Here is a 20359-nt window from a genome sequence, read left to right as displayed (position 1 = left end):
TCCCACGGGACCATGGTCTCACGGGGACGCCCGGGGCTCAGCTTTCCTCTGCTTTTTTTTTCCCAATTTCCTCCAAAAAGGAAGCTTCTGCAGACACTCAGCCCCTGCCTGTGCCTGTGCGTCCCCGCCTCTCTTTTTTGAGACACTTTGATAATTTCTCTGGCTATGAAGTACACGAAAAATCTCGCAAACACTCTAAAATGTGCCTTAAACTCAGGCGACCAAACTTGTAATTTAAAAGGAAAAATGCCATTACAGCATATTGACTTGAGAGGGGAAAGTCACCGTGATTCAAACGGAGCAATTAACTATAAATTAGCACCAAATGACTCCTCTGATGTGCCTGAAGATTGCCTGTAGCAAACCCAGAGGAAATAGTGTGTGCCTCAGTCAGCAATAAGCCTTGCAAATCATTGCTCTTTCAAAGACTAACATAGATAACTGAGGATACCAGTAATATTTGGGCTTTTGCTTGTACTTGAGCCCCTAGGAGTCAAATATACCCCTTAAATACATGCTGATGGGGTTAGGAGGGCTGGGCAGGATTTTCCTGCCTGCCACGGTTTTGCGGGCTGTGATGGAGACACCCCAGCAAAGCCTGGAGCTGCACACCCGGGCTGAGCACCAGCATCCCCTTCCTTTGGCCACTCACCTCCTCCTTAGGTTTCAGGGAGTTTTTGACCTTAGAGATACCTTGGTTTCATGCAAATTATTTATTTCTAGCAAAAGCAAAGCAGAAGCCAGCAGTTCCTCAGCCAGCGCTGTTCCCCACCTCTCCCTGCCAGCTTTGCTCTCGGCTGCTTCAAGCTGCCTCAAGCTTTGAAAGCTCAGGAGCCACAGCCGTGAAGAGCAGAGAGCGACAGGGCAGCGGAGGGGATCTGGAATGCAGCAATGCTGACACATCCGCATCCCATGATCCCACATCCAAACGCAACACTGGTGCAGCCATGCCCAACAGTGAAGCCATTGTACCCCTCCATGAGCCCGTGGCGGAGGACAGAGCCCACCTGGGATATTCTCACACCCACAAATACCCCAAGCACCCAATCGTCCTGCCCCGCTCTGCTGCTCCCTGCACAGTCCTCGTCCCAGGGACAGTAGTGGAGGAGCCTGGCCACCAGCAGCCTTCTCCCAAACCATGCCAAGGGACCGTGCCACCAGCCTCCACGGTCGGACAGGCACCATAAATCAGAAGGCAGAGACATGCCAGCATCATCGTATTTATTTTCCACTCCGAAGCAAGCCATGCCAATTTTACAGACACACTCTCCAGGCAACTGCCTGACATTAAGGCATTTTTCAAGACAGATAAAACATTTTCCCCAGCTGCAGCTGCCACCCCTGGGGCTGCCTGCGTGCACTGCCTCAGCGCATCGTCACCAGCTCTTCAGCAGAAGTGGGGTGAATGGCGACGGTGTTGTCCAGGTCAGCCTTGGTGGCCCCCATTTTGATGGCCACGGCAAAGCCCTGCAGCATTTCGTCGCAGCCCAGCCCTTGCATGTGCAATCCCACCACCTGTGGAGAAGAAGAGGCTGGATGGGACCCAGTGCCGGTGAAATCCAGGCTGAACACCGGGCTTGATGCTGGAGAAGCTGGATCCCAGCCCAAGACCTGGTCTGAGCAGGTCAGAGCCGACCACGTGGGTACAAGAGGACAGCCAGCCGCGGTCCACACCACCCCCCTGCAGCACCCAGCTGTCCCCTCTGGTCCCCTCCACTCACCTTCTCCTCCTTGCCAACACACACCAGCTTCATGACGCATTTAACCTTCCTCTGGGTGATGGCGTGGTACAAGGGGGTGAAGGACGTGCTGTAGATCTTTACATTCTCCCTTCCGTGCGTGGCCACGGCTTCATCTGCAGCAGAAAAGATGGCACGTAGGTCAAGGGGATGCGCCACATACACGAGGCATTTATAAAGAGGGAGTCAAAGCACATTTTGCAAGGCTCAGACCGCTTGCTGGAGTGCAGATCATTTCCTCAAGCACCAAACCACCTGAGCCACAATGTCCCCAGCCTCTTCGCCCGCCCCCATGCCCTCTCTGTCCCCACCTTCGGTGAGGCCCACGGTGCCGATGGGCGGGTGGCTGAAGACGACGGTGGGGATGTCATGGTAGTCCAGACGGGAGTCGGGCTTGTCCTCAAAGAGCCTGTGGGCCAGCTTTCTGCCAGCAGCAATGGCCACTGTGGGGAGGGATGGGGAGCCTGAGCTGTGGCATGGCACAGCACTGAGGGGCTGTGGAGGGGAGGAGGGCATGGCCGCAGTACCTGGGGTGAGGAGGGCTCTCCCGCAGACATCCCCGACGGCGTAGATCCCTCTCCTGGTGGTGTTCTGGTACTCATCCACCACCACATGGCCCTTGGCGTCCACCTGCACGCCCTGCCACGGAAAATGGCAGCCGCCTCGGCATACGCCCCAGGAGGGATGGGACAAGTGATGCCCATGGGGGACCTGTGCTGGTGACTGCCGTATTCCCACCAGGGAAAGGCATGGCAGAAACACCATTCTGCAGCAGGCTCTGGAGATCCATGGGACCCCTGGAGACCCATGGACACCTGTGGGACCCCCGGAGACCCGTGGGACCCCTGGAGACGTGCTGGCATCCTTGCACCAGCACGGAAGGGATGTGCTGCCATCTCACCACTTGGTCCAGGCACAGCTCCTCAGTGTTGGGCCTCCGCCCCACGGCCCACAGCAGGCAGTCAACATCCTGGATCGTTCCCTCAGTTGGCTTGTGGCCAGGCACCGAGGAGGTCACTGTCACATCCAGCAGCCCATGAGAGGACTTGGTGACCATCTTGACCTGCAGGGAACAACAGGAGCCACAGAGGGAGAAGGTGCCGATGGCTTTTGCCTCGCAACGGGCAACGGCAGCTGCGCCGCAGGACCAGGGATGCTGCCAGAGCCGTGGCCTGGCAAACGGTGCCCAAAACACCAGCTTTCCCCTGGCCCTGCTTCTCCAGGAGAGACAGGACAAGCTGTGGGGTTGCTTTGCATGCCTGTACCTGTGTGTGCTTCCAGACATCCACCCCAGTGTTCTCCAGCTCCTGGGTGCAGTTTGAACTGATCATGGAGTCGAAGGTCCTCAGGACCTGGGCAGGAACCCACCAGCCCCATCAGATGAGGGTCCACAGGCAAAAGCACTGCCTGGCAGCCCCCTCCATTGAGCACAGAGAGGTTTGGGGCACTTCTGGTTAATGATAAAGTTCTCCTCTGTTTGTTTTTCCTTGATTTTTTTTTTTTTCGAGTCGCAACTTGAAATAAAGCTCAAGGAAACGGGTGCGGTGGCATGTGCAGCTGCAGAAATCCTGGGTGTGTGGGTCGGTGCTGTCAAAACCCTCCTGACAGCACACCTACGCTCTTCTTCTTGCCCCATCTACCCCCTCCAGCCCCTCCTTACACCCAACAGCCTAATGCCACACTATCCTCTGCATCGCCATTTCCACCCTCCTGAGCCTGTGCTGACTCAGACCCTCCTTTACCAGCTCACGGCAGCTGATAACCAGTAAACCCCGGTGGGCTGGGATGTGGCTGCTGGGTGGGAAGCACGGCTGGGGACAGCCAGCAGTACTACCTTGTCGTGGCGGATCAGCAGGGATGACTTGGAGCCCAGCGTGGAAAGGATCCCTGCGATTTCCACGGCGATGTAGCCGGCACCGACGATAACGCTGCGCCTGCGGAGAAGCGACGATGCCGTGTGCAGGCACACCGAGCCAGCGGCGCTGGTGGTGGCTGGGGGTGAGCCCTGCTTTACCTGGGCAGCTCCTCCAGGTCAAAGAAGCCATCGCTGGTTATCCCCAGACTGGCACCTGCAAAGCAGAGCCCCTTTCACATCCCTCCCCATCTCCCCCCTTCCCACCTCCACCTCCCAAAACCCACTTGGCTTTGGCAGACCTCTCTCCAGGCAACCTGGGGAATTTTGTCAGGCTCACCAGGAATTTTGCTGTCAGGAGGGACGGCTGGGCGCCCACCCGTGGCTATCAGGATGTGAGGAGCCGTGTACTTCTTCCCGTCCACTTCGATGGTAGGCTTGGGATCGGCGGTGAACTTGCCATAGCCCCGAATGATGTCGATGTGAGCCTGAGGGTTGTAACGGTTACATGACTAACAGCAGGAGGAGGTGCGAGAGCCAGCGAACGGAGCCAGGGCTTCCACAGTTAGAGGATACCCATTAAAGCTGGAAAAGCTTTAAAACCCAGCAGAGCCCTCTTCCCCGCTCGGCTCGCGGGATAAACACATCCTCACCTTCTTTACATTATTCTCATAGATCTCGTTCAGGCGCCTCACGTAAGCATCACGCTTCTCTTTAATTGTTCTGGAACAGAGCAGGGGCTTACTATCACCACGAGTGAATGAAACTACAGAGCTCAGTGAAAAACGATTCGGTCCTTTCAGTATGAGGCACCCAAGCCACACAATAAAACAGTCCTGAGCTACCCAACAGGCAGTAAGCTTCCCCACCGAAGCGAAGTTTTTTTGCCTGCCTTCTCTTCACCCGTCTTTTCCAGAGTCTCTTCCCCACGGCCGGTTTGCCACCCCTCCTTTCCAAAATAGCAGGAATCCTGACTGCGTAACCAGCTCAGCATCCATCCATGGGAAGCCTCAAAGCGAGCAGAGATCCCTTTGGGGTTGACAACAAGCCATGAGGCTGCGGCACTGACCTGTGGCTGCTCCCCATGGGACACGCACTGGGAGATGCTTGTTTCCAACTTGCTCTTTCCATACTTACTTCCAGTTGAACTTGACGCTGGGAGTTTCAAAGCCGTAGTCGGCATGATCGTGGATGAACTCCGCATGGACCGCCGCGTTCCACATCACCTGCTCGCACAAACCACACGTCGGCTCGGGAAGACTGGTTTGATTTTGGGAAAAACCCCTGCCATGCTTCCCGATGCCGCACCTCTGCCCGGAGCAGCCCATGGGACACAGGTCTGAGCGTTTCATGGCATCTTGATGGCTCAATATGCTCTTCCTCCCCGCTCCTTCCTCCCCACACCCCATGCCAGCACCTCCCCACAATTTGGCGGGCACCCACACCACGCCCAACCCACGGCCAAGGCATTGCTGGTAAAAGCACCCTTACCTTCTTTGGCACACACCCAACATTGACCTAGGGGGAAAGAAGAGCAGGTCTCAGTGTTAAGGCTTAGTTTTTCAAAGGTGACGCTCTGGAGAGCATCCCACCTCAGGCCAGTACTGAGTCCCAGCCCTCTGCCTAGGAAAATAAAGGCTGGATTATGAGTTTCTGGCAAAAGAGGGCTGTAACAGCCTTTGGTGCCTCAAGGTCTTGTGGTTTGTCTGTATTGCTTCACTTCCTTGAAGGAGAGTACGGAAGGTGCACGGTCTTCAAATACAAGTGGGGTTGTTTTTCCATTGATAATTTAAAAGAGAGTTACTAGAAGGGTGTTTGCCATCCCTTTCCTGCACTTCTGGTTCCAGTACGGCAAATTTTTCAGGGAAATGCACCCAAAGCATAAAACTAGAGCCTGTCCCTGGCTCGTCTGAGGCACAAGTTGTTTTTTTTTTCTGCTTGTTACCTGCTCACCGTGCCGGCTAATTCTGCTTTGCTGCCTTTCAGCGCCTACTAGGACCAGCAGTCGTGCTGCACAGACCCGGCACTCATCAGCCTCCCTTTAATCGGCCTGAAAACAGCCAGAAAAAAGCCCCAGGGGAGAGCGGAATATCGGACCCATCTCGCCTCCACACAGCTCAGCGTGACAAGGTAGGTTCTTGCGCAACGTCGGGATAGCAACTCCTGCCCTCCGGATTCCCGCATCGCAGGACCGGGGTCAGCCCCGGGGGAGCCGGGAGCAGCCCCGCGGATCCGAGAAGCGGCTCCGGGGGAGCCGGGACGGCATCATTCTACCCCCCACCCCCACCCCCGCCCCGGGAGCGGATCTCCCCGCCCGTGGGGGTCCCCAGGGACTCACGCAGGTACCGCCGAAGCGGAGCGGCTCCACCAGCGCGACGCGGGCGCCCAGCTCCGCCGCCCGCCGCGCTCCCGCCAGTCCCCCGGACCCAGCGCCCAGCACCAGCAGCTCGTAACCGGCCGCCGCCATGGCTCCGGGGCTCGGGAAGGCCGCCCCGCCGCTCCGCTCCGCCCCGCCCCGGGGGCGGCCGCCACTCTCGCCATCCCCGCACCGCCCCCCGGTCCGCCCCATCCCCGCCCCGCCCAGCCCAGCCCAGCACAGCACCACGGGTCGGGGCTGACAATGGCAAGTTTATTGGTTCAGGTACAGCGAGGAGGATTGCAAGCACTTCCAGGACAAATATACAGAGGGCAGAGGGGAAAACAACAAAAGAAAACAAAACAAAACGAAAAAAAAAAAAAAAAATTAATATCCAGGATCAACACAGAACGGGAGTTGAGCTACGAAGGGAACGCTTTTTATCCGTGTTATGACAACGTACTCCCAAGCAGGAATCGCTTCCTTCCTCCAGTTAAGTCGCTCGGTCTTTCACCAAAATAAAGAGTGGTGGGGGAAGAAGTTAGTGTGCATTTCCCTCGAAAATAAACTCTAATCCATGCCAGTTAAACACTAGAACTAAAAATTTACAAAGAAGCGAGATGGAAGTGTTATTAGAGTTACCTTTTCCTCTCTGAACAGTCCAGAAGAAAAAACAATGACTACAAATACAGCAGGCAAACTGACTGTCGGACTGATGGGGATAGGATATATATAGTGTTGTAAGGAATTCAGTCTCAAGTTGTGCTAAATGCTCTTCGTCCTCTGTATGGCACATTTTGGTCCATGATGGGGATTTTAAGTTGAGACGAACCCTGATTTCTTACAGAAACGTGGAAATATTGTTGCTCTTGAAAACGCCAATTCCTTCTACAAAGGTAAGGAGAGGTTTATAAGAAGTAGTCTGGGGTACGACGGGTAACATGAGGCTCTCCACGGCGAGGCGCTGGGTCAAACTGGAGGCTGCAGGAAAGAAAAAGCGATCATTTTCCCTCCTCCACAAGGTATTTTCCAACGCCACAATAAATACCAGACTTGCTCTCCTGCTGCTATTGCTTTACTCATCCCAGCTCCTTCCACATAAAACGTCCCAGGTCCCAAAACAAGCATCCGTGGGAGTCAAAACTCATCAGCTGGTCAAAACGCTGCTGACGGAGCGAACGCCACCCAGCAGTCAGCACTTCAGCAGCCCATCGCGAGCTCAGCTGAACGCAGAGCTCAGACTCTCTCACCCATCTTTACAAAGCTACGGAAAATAAAAAGAAATATGCAGATCAATCTGTCTTTACTCTCTCCATCAAGCTTGGGCAATAGAGAGATTAAGAAAACACAGAGGCTCCAGCTCTCCAGAGAGCCAGGAAGAGGAGATAATGCAGTACCCAAGAGAAGCTTTTAAGAGCTTAACCCACTACTTATTTTTAGATACCATTGCAGGTAGGGCACACAACGTTAATTCCAGAGTGGTCTGAGCTGGCTTTTCACCAAAGAACCCCTTCGGAAAGGATCAGACATTCCTCACGACACAGAACCGCTGGGAAGAGAGAACAGCCCAAGCCAGGTTACTCACAAGGAATATTTTAAAGTGTCATCTAGTTCCATGATAGCAGCCTGGTTCCCACAGCGATAACAGTAATTGGGCGCACTGAAAATGGTAACCACATTTCGGTCGTGGCACCAATTATAACCCTGTCAGGAAAAAAAAAAAAAGGAAAAAAGAGCTCATGTTAAACCTCAAACCTCAGACTGAAGTTCCTCTCAAACGATCCAAGGCATTTGTGAAACCGTAGACTTCTCGTAAGTATTTCCAACTGACTGTTTCATTTTAAAAGAATTACTCAACCGCAAGGACAAGCGCTAGTTACCTACCAAACCAGCTTCAGTCGCTCTACAGAGACATCGGCCCTGCCACTCGTGTGTTTACCCATTTTGTACACAAATTACGGATTGCACCACGAAGGAACCTCAAGACTTTCAGGTACGCCTTCAGCTTTCATCTGCCACAACTGATATCTGCCTGCTGGACGCGAGCGACTTCTCACACACGGTACTAAAGGGATCTCCTTGAACTAGATCTTAAAAATACATCTGCTCCATTGACCCATCTGGCATTTTTCCAGCAAGATATACAAGAATAGCCCATCAACAGCCAAAATTACGGCTTAATCCCCGTCACATCTGACTGCCGAGCATTACAGCACAGCCCGCTTAACGCGGCGGCAGTCTAAGTCTCCAGCGTGTAAGCAGATTACTTATACAAATGGGGCGTGACAGGGTCCCTTTGGCAACTTACTTTGGGGGCGGGAATGGGCAGAACATCCCCTTATTTAGATCACAGGTCAAAGCACAAGGTTTTATGCAGCTTGTTGTTTTCACATGATTCAAGTCCTTCTTTCGTATTTACCTGCGTTAACATTTAGGTGTCAGCTTATGCAAACCCATCAGCGAAAGGTCTCACGGAGGAGACAAGAATTGGCATCTATGTTTTGTCAGCCCCATCTAGCAGAGTGCTTGCCCTACCTCCATGACAAGTTGGTGAGCACGGGAGACCAGTGTGAGACCATTGGCATGGTTAAATGTTTCGGAAATATCTTGCCCAAACGTGTAGCCAGCACCACGTGGAGATATACCCCAGCCGCCACGATCATCCGGATCCGACCACAACAGATCACACATAGGCCCCTTGAAAAAGATTAAATGTTCTTCATTAGATCACCAGCAAGACTGTTACAAAAAGCCACTTTAAAAATGTATTTTATTTGCAGTAAAGACTGCCAGCACGTCCTTCTCTGCGCAAGGCACATGAGTTTATTTAACACACACAATACTGGCTAGTTACACCCTCTTACCAGTCAGCAACCCTCCTGAAGAAATGAATACGGACCACAGCTGCCTGGGGAAGGAGTCCCTGTAACCAGAAAGCTGTTCCCACCTCCTCTTCCATTTACCATTTCACCTCAACTAGTCAGAGGTACAAAGACACGGCGAGCAGATCCACGTGCTTACCCCTGACTCCCACAGTACAATAAAAAGGCCACGTGAGAAGGTAGGCAGTCCAAGGGTACACAATGGGTTCACTGGTGCCAGACGAGTTGCAATAAGCTAAAGAAAGGGAAATGACCCCTAGGAGGAGACGAACTAACTGTTCCAGAGACTGATGTTAAGCCTTCAGCAGCCCTTCTGGCAGGGTATTAATCATTTAATTTCCTCTCCTAAACAGCCTATTGTTGGGCTTGGCATATTCAAAAATATCCTGGTGTACATCTGGCAGTCACAAATGAAGTTCAGCAGCTTTTCTTGCTGAGCTGCTAAGGGGCAGTGAAAACACTCCAGTATCGATCCAAGCCTGCTGCTGTTTCCTACCCACCGACCACCTGAGCTCTGTGACTACATGTGGAGGTCCTCAGGACAGCCAGATTTCAGCACACGGATATCCAGCACAGGACTGGGAAAACCCCAGAGCAAGAATACCATCATTACACCTAACGACAGGTAGATGTCCCACCAGGTAAGCCTTCTGATTCTGGGAGTCATTTACACAGCTTACTGCAGGTTTTTGGAAGGCTTGGGCAGACCTTGTTGCATCATTCTTGCTGTTACACCAAAGACATTGCAGGACAAGCAGTCCATTTTAACCAGGGGACATTCAAGTCCATTTGTGAGCCCCAACCACTCCAACACAGAAAAGCCATTCGCTACCATGGGAGCTCAGAAAGTGTTTTCTTCATTTCTGATCTCAGGCCCCCAGAAAGCGATGAATGAGGTGAAACACCACAGAAGAAAGGATTGGCTGGGGAGGAAGGATGGTGACACAACACGGCTTCACGTGGTGGTCATCTGTTCACAGGCAAATCTGTGATGTGGCTGAAGGTAGTAAACACCTTCTCCTGCCAAATAATAGTGTTTGAGTTACTGTAACAGTCAAATATCTTGTGATTCTGTGAAAAACAGCTGTGAAACCCTCACAGCTCTCCTTTCCTAGATTGCTGTAATCAAAGTGTATTGACTTGGGTGTGTTTCGCCCAAGTGGATGTTCATCTGCTCTAGCTCTCAGAAAAGCAATAATCCGCTGTATCCCTGTATCTCACTGTTTATAAACAGATTTCAATGTGAGGCTACATTTGTATATTCCACCACCAGATATCTATGTTTATGATGCATTTCCTTTCCTGTTACCTCGTGTGGAACTTCCTGCAGGCGGTCCAGAGCCCTGATATGATCCAGTGTATCTATGGATGGAGAGAGGCCACCGTGGAGGCAGAATATCTGTTCCGGAAAAAAAAGAACAATCCGTTCAGTGCACATTGTTATGGGGAGACTGATCTCAGAAATAGCTGGTTTTAACTGTGTTATCATTATTTACAATTACAGTCACCTCCCTCACGCAGCAGAGAAACCAAATTTAATTTGTGCAGAAGAAACAAAACTAGAAGGCTGCACCTTGCATACAGAGAACAGAGCAAGAGCAAAGATACCATGCCTTCAGTTTTAAGAATATCTTGCCTCAAGGCAACAGCTCAACTCGCATCTCATCTATCACAAGGGGATCCCCACTTGTTGAGGAGTCATTTAAAATGAACCACACGCGCAATGCCCTGCCATTCCTTCGGCAGCAGAATCAAAAACCTTCCCATACCATCAACTTGTACTGACACCTCAATAAATTCTTCCCCAAACCCACAGTAAGTACATGGGGTTTAAAAAAAAATTCAGATCTCAAGTTAAGCGAGATTGTTTTGAGACCGCTCAAGTAGAGGTCAGACTGCATAACCCTACGGAACGGAGCGTTTTCCTTCTTCAAGGCTTACCTGGCCATCCACCAGAGCTGTAAGCGGAAGATAATCAAACAGATCTGTGAAATACTTCCAGACATTGGCATTGCCGTACTTTCGCAGACACTCATCGTAAAAGCCGTACACTTGTGTAATTTGTCTGCTTTCGTGATTGCCCCTCAGTATTGTAATGCGCTCTGGGTAACGCACCTACCGACAAAGAAAACTCTTCTTTAACACAAGAACCATCAATACGGAAAGAAGCAGTCACAGAGTATTTCAAACAACGATCAAGTGTCCAGCTCTGTTATGGAACAGCACATGTCCATTAACTCATTTCAGTTTACATCCACCTAGCTCAAGCCAACGGTGGCGACAATGCGAGGAGCAATTCTTACACCCCCCCAAAAAATCGTGGTTTTAGCCCAAGGCTGGGGTAGAAAAGCTGTCAAACCATACCTTCAGCGCTACTAGAAGCGTCACCGTTTCCACCGAGTAATAGCCTCTGTCCACGTAGTCCCCCATGAACAGGTAATTTGTGTCTGGCGATTTCCCACCAATTCTAAAGAGTTCCATAAGGTCGTGGAATTGACCGTGGACATCCCCACAGACGGTGACGGGGCAACGTACCTCTTGCACATTTGATTCTTTCGTAAGAATTTCTTTAGCCTAGCAAGAAAAACACATTTAGGACAAATAAGGTGGGAAGCTCCTCTGTAAGAGGGTGCAGATGTTATTCCACTGGAAACCTGATTTCGGCTCAAGCTGATCACTGGAAAAACAGCTTGTTGGGTAAGCAAAGACAAAGTGCATCTTACAAACCTCTGTGCACAAAGACAAGCAAGTTTGCTCCTACGAGGCCAGGTCATTAAGATCTGATTGTATCACATACACTGACAAAGAAATTCAAAGTAGTAACTGAAGAAGTTAATTCCAGGCCTCCCCTGAAATGAAGCAGTGTGAACTTCAAGACTTGCACTGGATACACAACTTCCATCACTGCTGGAGTTCACCCATGAATCTTGTGCTGCTTCTAAACATTTCTCAAGTGCAGACAAGACGAAGCACTACTCCAGTAAGCTTCACCAGCACCATGGGCAGACGTCATCTTCTTAAGCACAACTGATTTTTTTTATCACGCGGATCTTGCCAGATTTCTCCATCTACGTGTCCGACACAGCTCAGGTGTGTTCATCTCAGCTACGCGAACTACGGCAGCGCTCAGCACTCTTAACCTGACTGATCGAGCCAAGTGCCATTCAGTTTCACGATACCTAGAAGCTTTTACCTCAAGAACCACAGCTGTCCCCCCAGTACTGCAGGCCACCCCCCGCCCTGTCAGCAAGAGCTCAGCGCGAAACTGATACAAACAGAGATTAGTCAATACTGTTGCTGCTCGCTGACAGGGTAGAAATACCAGAGGAGAGAGGGCACGACACTCAGGCAACTATTATGTTTGGGGTTGTTGTTTTTTTTTTTTAACAACTTGATTTGCAAAAGCACACATAAAGCTAGATATTATTCAATACTTACATTAGTAGGAAAACCATGACCTTGTAGACTTCCCATAGAAGTCACCTGGCTTGCAACGATGCACTTACACACAGACTCCCTCCTGCCACATTTTAGTCTGACTACCATCTCGGTAGCTCCAAGGGATTGCTCTCAATCCCACGCAGCCACGTAGACCCACTCACGTTGCCACCTTCGCTGGCAACACAGCAACAGGCTGGAACGACTCTCCTGCCAGCACCGACAGCTACTCCTCGCTGCCTTCCTCCTCTGGGACCCCTCAGGCTCCCCCCCTGCTGTTACAGCACACCCATAAACCTCAAGTGCTCTCCCAAGACCAAGATTTTGCAGCAGCGGGTCCGTGCCATGGAAACAGCACTATGAACAGCGTGTTCGTTCCGTAACGCCAAAGCCAGCTCATCGTGCGACCGCTGAGCGGAGACGACGTTAAGAAAGACCGCACGTGACAAAGCGGCTCATCTGGCAGAACCGCTGGGCAACCACGACGGCACCAGATGAGCTGAGCTGCGTTACTCTGCCAAACAACCACCAACGCGAGCGCCAGTGCTGGGGGTCGAGGGGACTGCCCCAGCTCTCGGGAGGTTCTGCGCTTTCGGAGTGCGTTGCAGTGAGTAGGAGATGACTGGAGCCCTACGTCAGGATGGGGAACCTTCTCTGCACATTCCCCAAACACACGGGAACTAACAAACCCACTCCTCTCGCAGAGGGGCAGATCCCTTCTTCTTGCTTAAGCTACCAAGGAAAACAAATATTCCTAAGCTTCACTTTACTAATCTGGCACAGAACATCACTGCATATGCAAGAGGCGCTTCTCTCACCCAGGGCACTTTTTGCTTGCCAGATTTCCAATCCTCTTCCAAGCACAACAGCTTAACAGCTTCTCAAGGCAGGTCACATACAACTGGAAGAGCAAAGTTGGAGGCAATTTAAACATATGGAGCCTCAACCAGCTTCCCGGGCCATACCCAGCTGGCAGCAAAATGACCACAGATGGAGGGATCCCTGGATTTAGTCATCTCCTCTACACTCAGCAGTTCCTCTGCTATTACAGCCATGTAATGGAGCCTATCTGCATTACCTTATTATCATCATCAAATACCACGTTTGTTTTGCTGCCTCCAGCTCATCAACTGATGCAGATCAGCGCTCCAGGCACATCTGAGGCACAGAGAACACCCACAGATAGGCTCGGTCCGATCTGAGCAAAAGGGATGGAAGATCACCAGTGCCGAACATGCACCAGCAGGTGATGATCTGGCTATTCATCGCCAAGTCCCCGAGCTCAGGATGATGCAGCTCCCACCCGCTGCGACAAGGAAGAAGCTGCATATCAAGGACACCCTCAGTGGGTTCCCTGAGGATGCCTGTGCTCACACTCAAATGTTAGTTGCCTTGCCTCTTTTAGGGAAAGCACGTATTTGGAAAGAATAACTACAACTCAAGCAGTCAAGGGCTTGGACAGCATCCAGTGTGCCCCCTGCATGGCACGTAACCCAAGGGATGTGGCCCTGATCCTCAAAGACACGTCCTGCACATGGACTCGATGACGTGGGGTCTACCTTGCAGTTCTAAACTGACAGGAAACTGCTGAACTGAGTGCAGCAGTAGTACTCAAATTCTGTTCAAGCATCTTTAGCAGCATTCTATAGCACCTTCTGAGAGCTTCTACCCTCTGGGAGAGACAAATATAAAACACAGTCACAAAACAGCTGCTCAGTGTGTTCTGAGTTGTGAAAAGCAACAGACCGGGTTTTGTTGTAAGCTGGAGCTAACTTAACCACAAATGATGCAAGCTATTTTCTGCCTTTTCCTCTCATGCATACTGCTCCCCTCCCAGATGCGTAAAAAGAAATACACATACTTCAAGCCCCTGGGCAAAAGATGCAAGGCACCGTACAGCTACCATACATACCTACCAGTGTCTCAGCCACATCACCACTCTTCACCTGTCTGATCTACCCAGAAAACCCATGCACCCATCCCAAGAACACATACAGGTAAAGCAGCGCAGGCAACACAGAAGAGCTCCTTTTGCACAGAAATAGGGCAAAATCCTCACGTCAAATGCATCCTAGGAAGGCGGGCCAGCCCGAGTCCTGAAATTTTGGTACTAGGAGAATCTAGAAGTTTCCCCTCAGGAGAGAGGAGGAGCTAGCAGCTGAAAAGCAGCGGCTTCTTAAGCTGCCTGCCAGCTGTTACTGTGCAGCCTATTTTAGCTTACTACACAGACAAACATACATGCACATGAATAGATTCAGTCTGTTGTTTTAACACTGCAGAGCTGGTTCAAATCAGGCTTGGGAGCTGAGCTGGGCTGCCCACAGAAGCTTGCCCTCACATGACTTTCTAAGGTAGAACAAGACCTTTACAATCTTAAGCATCATGAAGAGACACCCCGGAGAAGCCACAACTAACCAGTGCACCCTGCTTGCACATTTCACTGGGCAGAACTAACGCGCAAGTCAAATGAGTTAAAATAACAAAAGCACCATTACAAAACAAGGATAACAATGCAAGTAAGCTGCCCTGCATTACCATCATTTACTTACTTAAGGCTGTTAAATAGCTATGACTTAAAGTCGTATTTTAGCTACCTTTGTTTTAGAAAATGGCAACTAACGTTACCAGCTTCCTAAGCACATGTCCCAGTTGTTCTGGATGAAAACCATATCCAGGTTGGAATAAACAGATGCAGCTTTTAGGTATTTTTATTAAATAAACCTCCACTAAGCACAACAGTTACTATGTCTGTGCTCAAAATTACTTTGATGAACTTGTTGGCCGAGAGCCTGCCCATCATCTCAGCTCCCCTCTCTTTCCCAGTTCTAGATTCTGTAGATCACCTGTAGACTGGAACACAAGCTTGTCTGCTGTCCAGTCCTCAGTCTGTGTGGAGGCAGGCTGGAGAATGCATGTCCCAATAATTTACTGTGTTGTCCTCACAAGAGGAAACTAAGCTGTGTCAGGGCTTGAACACAGCCCACTAACGCGCTGCTCCGAAAGCTGAGATGCTATACCAGCTTTGAGACTACCGTCGGGATCAGCAGGAGACTAATCCCCCTGTGACAGACTTAACAATCAAATCCAAACCAACTATTATGCTGTTCAGATTTGTCTATGATAACTGTGCAGGCCGATTCCATGGGTGAGGGGATTACAATCCGCCCAGGAGGCAGACTTTCAGCACTGTGCTTTCTCTAGAGAAAACCAAAGACCTCAAGCACCTGCTTTGCGTACAAGATCGTTTGAGAGCACAGGAACCGGACTCCTTCTGGAAGATTCATTGGCTGCACCGGGAGCTCCGTTTGATCCGTAGAGGCTCCCACTTTGGGAATCAGAGAAGCCAGCCATAGAGTTTCTGATCAAAATTCAACTGAACCGTTATTCCATCAGTGGCGACAGACCAAACTACTATGTCAACAAGTGAGCTGAGGATATTAAAATCTCAAGGAGCTTGGCCTGAACAAGAACCAGCTAGGTTGTCCCCAAACGAGATGGCAGCCAGAAGGACAGAGCTGTCCTGCCCTTCAGCAACAAGGTGGCACCCTGGAGCCACAAGAGTGACAAGTGCTGTCAAGGTGCACACGTGCTCCTAGAGGTACCTGGGCCAGCATACCCCGGGATGAGTGTCATCGCTGGAGAGATGACATATTCCTGGCCATGACTCAACACAACATTCGGAATTTCATGGTTTGAACAGTGTCCAGGATGCTACTTGGCTCCATCACTCATACTAATTTCACTAATTAGTGTAGAAGAGCTTGCTAACTCATTCTCCTAAAATTATTCTTCGGTGAAATGATCTCGGAGGGCAGAAGCATCATAGGTACGTGCCAGTAACAGCAATACTCCCTACAGCATCAACTGGCTCCTGCTGCTTGGTTTGAAGAATCAATTTACAATTACCATTCAAGAACCGTACAAGAAACTCAAGTCTTCATTAGCGATTCGAATCCTTCTCCTCCCACCACTTCACAACACAAAGCTCTCAAGCTGCTCACAGCAACGAGACTGCAACCCTTCTTACATATCCAAAGAACAAGGATAGAAAAAAAAAGAAGCTACAAAGAGAGAGATGGTTATGGATGGTTGCTTGCCTGTGTTTAATTTAAGAGACAGCCTTTTACTTGCTTTCTTTCACATCCCATTTCGTTACCTTGGCGAAAACCCCTTTTCCCCAGGATAAGCAGGATGGCTCTCAACTCCCTCTCCTGCACCAGAATTCATTTGCTGACCTGACTTAAGCTTTAAAACATAAGCATTCAGAAATTTCTGTATTCAAACTTGGGAGCGCTTCCTGTCAAGTGAATCCCACTTCTTGGTCTTTTAGCTGGACTTCAGCTTCCAGAATACAGGTTACAACCTGCTCAAGTCCAAGTGCACTTCGATACAGCCAGCACCACCCTGCTATCAGTACCCAAGTTAACAATTTCAAAGCTAGTACCAGCACAGAAGGCTGCCACGGCACCGCTGATGAAGTGCAAACATAATCCAAGGCAGAACTCTATAGATTTTCACTGACTATTTAACGAGAGTGGAAAAAGGTTTTAACAACCTTCTGCCATAAAGGGACTCTGAGACCATGATGTTAAGAGAAGTAGTATGAGATGTAAGACATCCGATACACATTTCTCCAACAAGCCGGAACATTTCTCACGTCTACAAGCTCCAGCAGTGATCATAATTGTTTGTCCTTCTGTTATCCTTTAAATGTCTGCATGATCTTAGCTAGATTTCATTTTAAAGACCAGCAGGATGGGAAACAAGCGTTCTCATGTTGTCTTGAGATGACATCTTGATTAACTGCATGAAGAATACAAGACTGATTAGCTGCCAAAATGATGCCATAACTGGGCAGGTGAAGAGAGAACGTGATTTTTACAGGTGCAAATTTCAAGGACTTTTAAGAGTACGGAATAATTTGGCACACCCTCATCAACCCTGGCTATGTCCAGGTTTTCCTTCATTACTGTCCATTACACCAGCAACGAAAACCAAGAATGACCCACACAGGCAGGTCTGGGATTTGTTTCCTTGGGGTTTCCCCCTCCCCTATTTTGATTTAAACTTTTTTTTTTTTACCCACCAAATTCTTCCACAAATTTAAACCTGAGGCAAGAGGTACTATTGTCCTTGGCCTCTTAGAAATTAGTCACGCAAAGGGAGCGCTAAGAAGCGAGACAAGGTTGGGACAGGTTTCCTCCAAGTATCATCTCAAGAAACCACACTAAACCAGCTTTCTGGCAGAGCTGCTTCTCACCAAAAGCAAGCCTGCACACCCAAAAGTTTTTGTAAGCTCCTTTCCACTACCAGGTGGGTCAAACAACCATTCCTCAAAAACTTAAGTATAAGCCAAGTAAGAGCATCATGGAGTATTTACTCCATACCTAAGTTGTTTCAGTCAGTTACCTGCACCCTTGAAGAACGAGGTGCTGTGATAGATGACACTTCGTTTCCCGCCATGCACCACAGGTTCAGGGTTTCTACCTGTCATCTGGATGACAAACACCCTCCCCACTTCCAGCTGCAATGCGATGCACTGAGCTGTCACTCTCCCTGTTTACTGTGCCAGCCCTGACATACAGCCACAATCTGCTGGCATTGTCCTCCAGCTTCTCAAACTCAGCAGCCACAGCTCCTTAATTAACAGCGCAGCCGGAGAAGAAGGGAAATGGTTTTCTGTAACAGCTTGCTGGTTAGAACAGCAGTTCCCAAACAGAAATGCTTGGAGTGGGGCACAGATCATACTAATAAATTCTTTCAGGCTTATTAGCTGGGTCTCACGCAGGAGACAGCACAGCCACAAGGAGCTCTTACTCACTCTTCAAGATATATCTACTCTTCAAGCCACTGCTGTCGCTCCCTGCTGCAGCACCAGCTTTTCTCACCACACTCCCTCGGAACTGATGGAGCTCTGGAGAAAGAGTCATAAAACAAACTGACAGCCCCAGCATGGGATAAGAAAAGGGAAAGGGGGAAAGAAAACAAGAGGCTGGGCAGGAGCTAGTTAGATGTCATGACCACTGGTGCAAGCATTTGCCAGGAAGACAGATCCTTGCATAGTCTTTGCCTGTGGTATTCAAACAAACAGCTCCTACCTTTCTGATGGGCACCCCTGGCATGTTATGAGGTTGCAGTACAGACCCTCTCTACTGTCCAGACCTTATCTCTGTGGTACCCTAGCAAGGATCCGACAGAAGGAAATAGCTGTGTGTTCCAAAGTTGGCACTGAGATGTTTAGTCAGTGGCCAAAATGTGTTGCCACGAGCAGGCATCAGAAAACATTCCAATTCTGAGAGAACTGAGTGAGACACACAAGTAATAACGTGACAATGCCAAGTTCACCATCAGCAATACGACGCTAAAAGGAATGCCGAACTAACTATACCCTCTGCACCTGATAATTATCAGTCCATCCAGGAAAGGAAGCTGAGAGCTTCTCTGGACCACCTGATGCACAGCAATGGTCTCTGCTGGTCATTGAGATAAGAAGCAGAGAGAAAGAATAATCTTTGTTACTACATTTGCTACCACTTGAATTCTTTAACTGTCACATCTTGCCAAGCCCAAAGAAAATTCTAAGTTAGTCATAAACTGCACTACTGAGGGAGTGTTCACACAGAGGTATTTAACTTCTCAGACAAAATCCAACACAAGTCTAAAGATGGGTCTCCTGATGGGGGAAAAAAACCAACACAACAACAGCTAAAAGGTTCTTGACAGTCTACACTGAACAAGTCCAAACAGGAATTTGCCAAAGCACTGTCCAAATCACAGTCTGAAATAGCAGACGGTGGTGTCCTTTATCCCAACATTTCTTGTTCTATTTTAGTCACCCTCAGCAGCCTGTAAGCCTCTGTTTAGCTCGGCAGGACAGCTTATCTCTTATCCCCCTCTGCTTTCCTCGATTACACATCAGATGTCAGAAGGTTTCCTCGTTGATTTAAAGTTGACTTTTTAGTATGTGGCTACCACACATTACGAGACGTGAGGCACCTGAAAGCCAGCACACATTCCTCCCTGCACACACAGCCCAAGTCTCCCCCCGCAGCTTAGATAAATCCAAAGCCAAAAGGCAGAAACCATACTATTGATGGCAGCATGAAAAAAAAAACCCAAACCTATAACCAGGGCATTTTTGCCACCGTATACCAGAGGACTCCCAATCTCAGATCACGGTCTCAGGGCGAGCAAAGCGAGGAGAAGCAAACCTGTTTCCCCGTCACAGCATCCCACCCACCCCCACTGCCATTTTCGGTACACTTTGCCCTCAGCTCCCCAGCAGCGGGCCTGAGGCATCGCAAACCCCAGCCCCGAGCCAAACCGGGGAGTCACCTACCACCGACACCGGGCCCAGCCCAGCGCGGCCCCACCCGGTCGGGCCCCGCACTCACCTTCTCGCAGAGGCTGCGGACTTGGCTCTCGCTCAGCTGCCGGCACTCGTTTAGCTGCTCGATCCACTGATCCAGCTCCTTGGCGAAACCCTTCTCCTCCATGGTGGCGGCGCAGCCCGCCGCGTAGGGCCAGGCCGTGCCTGGGGCCGGGCAGGGCCCCGCCGCGCTCGGGGCCCGCGAGGCCCGGGCCCGCCCTAACGGTGGCGGCGCGACAACCGGGGACGCGAGGCCTGCTCCGCTCCGCGTAATGGCGGCCCCCTCCCCCCCCTCCCCTCCCTCCCGCTCCCGGTCTGCGCACTTCCGGCCACACCCACCCCCGCCTGACCCGCGCGCATTTCCGCGCCGCCCGCGGCGCATGCGCAAAGCCACGCCTACCCCCGTAAGGCCGCGCCCTTTGCCACTGTGGTCGCCGCGTCGCGTGAGGCGGTCGGTGGCGGCAGCGCTGGTTAACGGGCGGGTCGGGGTGAGGCGGGGCACAATGGAGGCGAGACTATGGCCGGGCCCCGTCCCCCCTCGGGTGGCGGCAGGGGCCTAACGGGGAGCGGGGCCGCCCCCTGCCACCGCGTTTGGGCTTTAAAGCGATAAGGCGGGGGCCCCGGTGGTCCTTGCTGGGGGTGGAGCCCGGCTGCCGGCAGCTTGCGGTGCCGTTAGGGGTCTGCCGGGGCCAGGGTCCGGGAGAGGCTGGAGCCGCCCAGCAG

General features: G+C 50.9%; 2 protein-coding genes across 6 annotated transcripts; both read right to left on the bottom strand.

The window, feature by feature from the left end:
• Window positions 1–1204: 1204 nt before the first annotated feature.
• On the bottom strand, window positions 1205–6058 carry GSR (glutathione-disulfide reductase). Its single transcript, XM_086463772.1, has 13 exons — window positions 5930–6058; window positions 5083–5109; window positions 4729–4817; window positions 4245–4314; window positions 3932–4079; window positions 3754–3808; window positions 3574–3673; window positions 3005–3091; window positions 2641–2802; window positions 2267–2378; window positions 2051–2182; window positions 1722–1855; window positions 1205–1515 (listed from the first exon to the last, which is right to left on the bottom strand). Exons 1-13 carry the CDS (start codon window positions 6056–6058, stop codon window positions 1366–1368), a joined length of 1395 nt encoding a protein of 464 aa, XP_086319898.1. The 3' UTR covers window positions 1205–1365.
• Window positions 6059–6199: 141 nt separating this feature from the next.
• PPP2CB (protein phosphatase 2 catalytic subunit beta) lies at window positions 6200–19804 on the bottom strand. 5 transcript variants are annotated; one of them, XR_015183480.1, is made up of 8 exons: window positions 19662–19804; window positions 11194–11403; window positions 10771–10944; window positions 10139–10228; window positions 8483–8644; window positions 7533–7651; window positions 6590–6928; window positions 6200–6454 (listed from the first exon to the last, which is right to left on the bottom strand). XR_015183480.1 is itself a non-coding variant. In XM_009957029.2 (7 exons), the coding sequence occupies exons 1-7, from the start codon at window positions 19761–19763 to the stop codon at window positions 6856–6858; spliced, it is 930 nt and encodes a 309-aa protein (XP_009955331.2). In that variant the 5' UTR covers window positions 19764–19804; the 3' UTR covers window positions 6200–6855. The 5 variants fall into 5 exon arrangements, 4 of the variants coding, with proteins under 4 accessions (XP_009955331.2, XP_086320859.1, XP_086320860.1 ...); XM_009957029.2 differs by having other exon boundaries at window positions 6200–6928; XM_086464733.1 differs by lacking the exon at window positions 6200–6454 and having other exon boundaries at window positions 6890–7211.
• Between the last annotated feature and the right edge of the window lie 555 nt (window positions 19805–20359).

Source organism: Leptosomus discolor, chromosome 4 (genome assembly GCF_034619465.1).
Source record: "Leptosomus discolor isolate bLepDis1 chromosome 4, bLepDis1.hap2, whole genome shotgun sequence".
In the NCBI taxonomy this organism is placed as follows: Eukaryota; Metazoa; Chordata; class Aves; order Leptosomiformes; family Leptosomidae; genus Leptosomus; species Leptosomus discolor.
The sequence above is the reverse complement of the archived record's forward strand: the minus strand, read 5'-3'. Positions and strand labels throughout refer to the sequence as shown.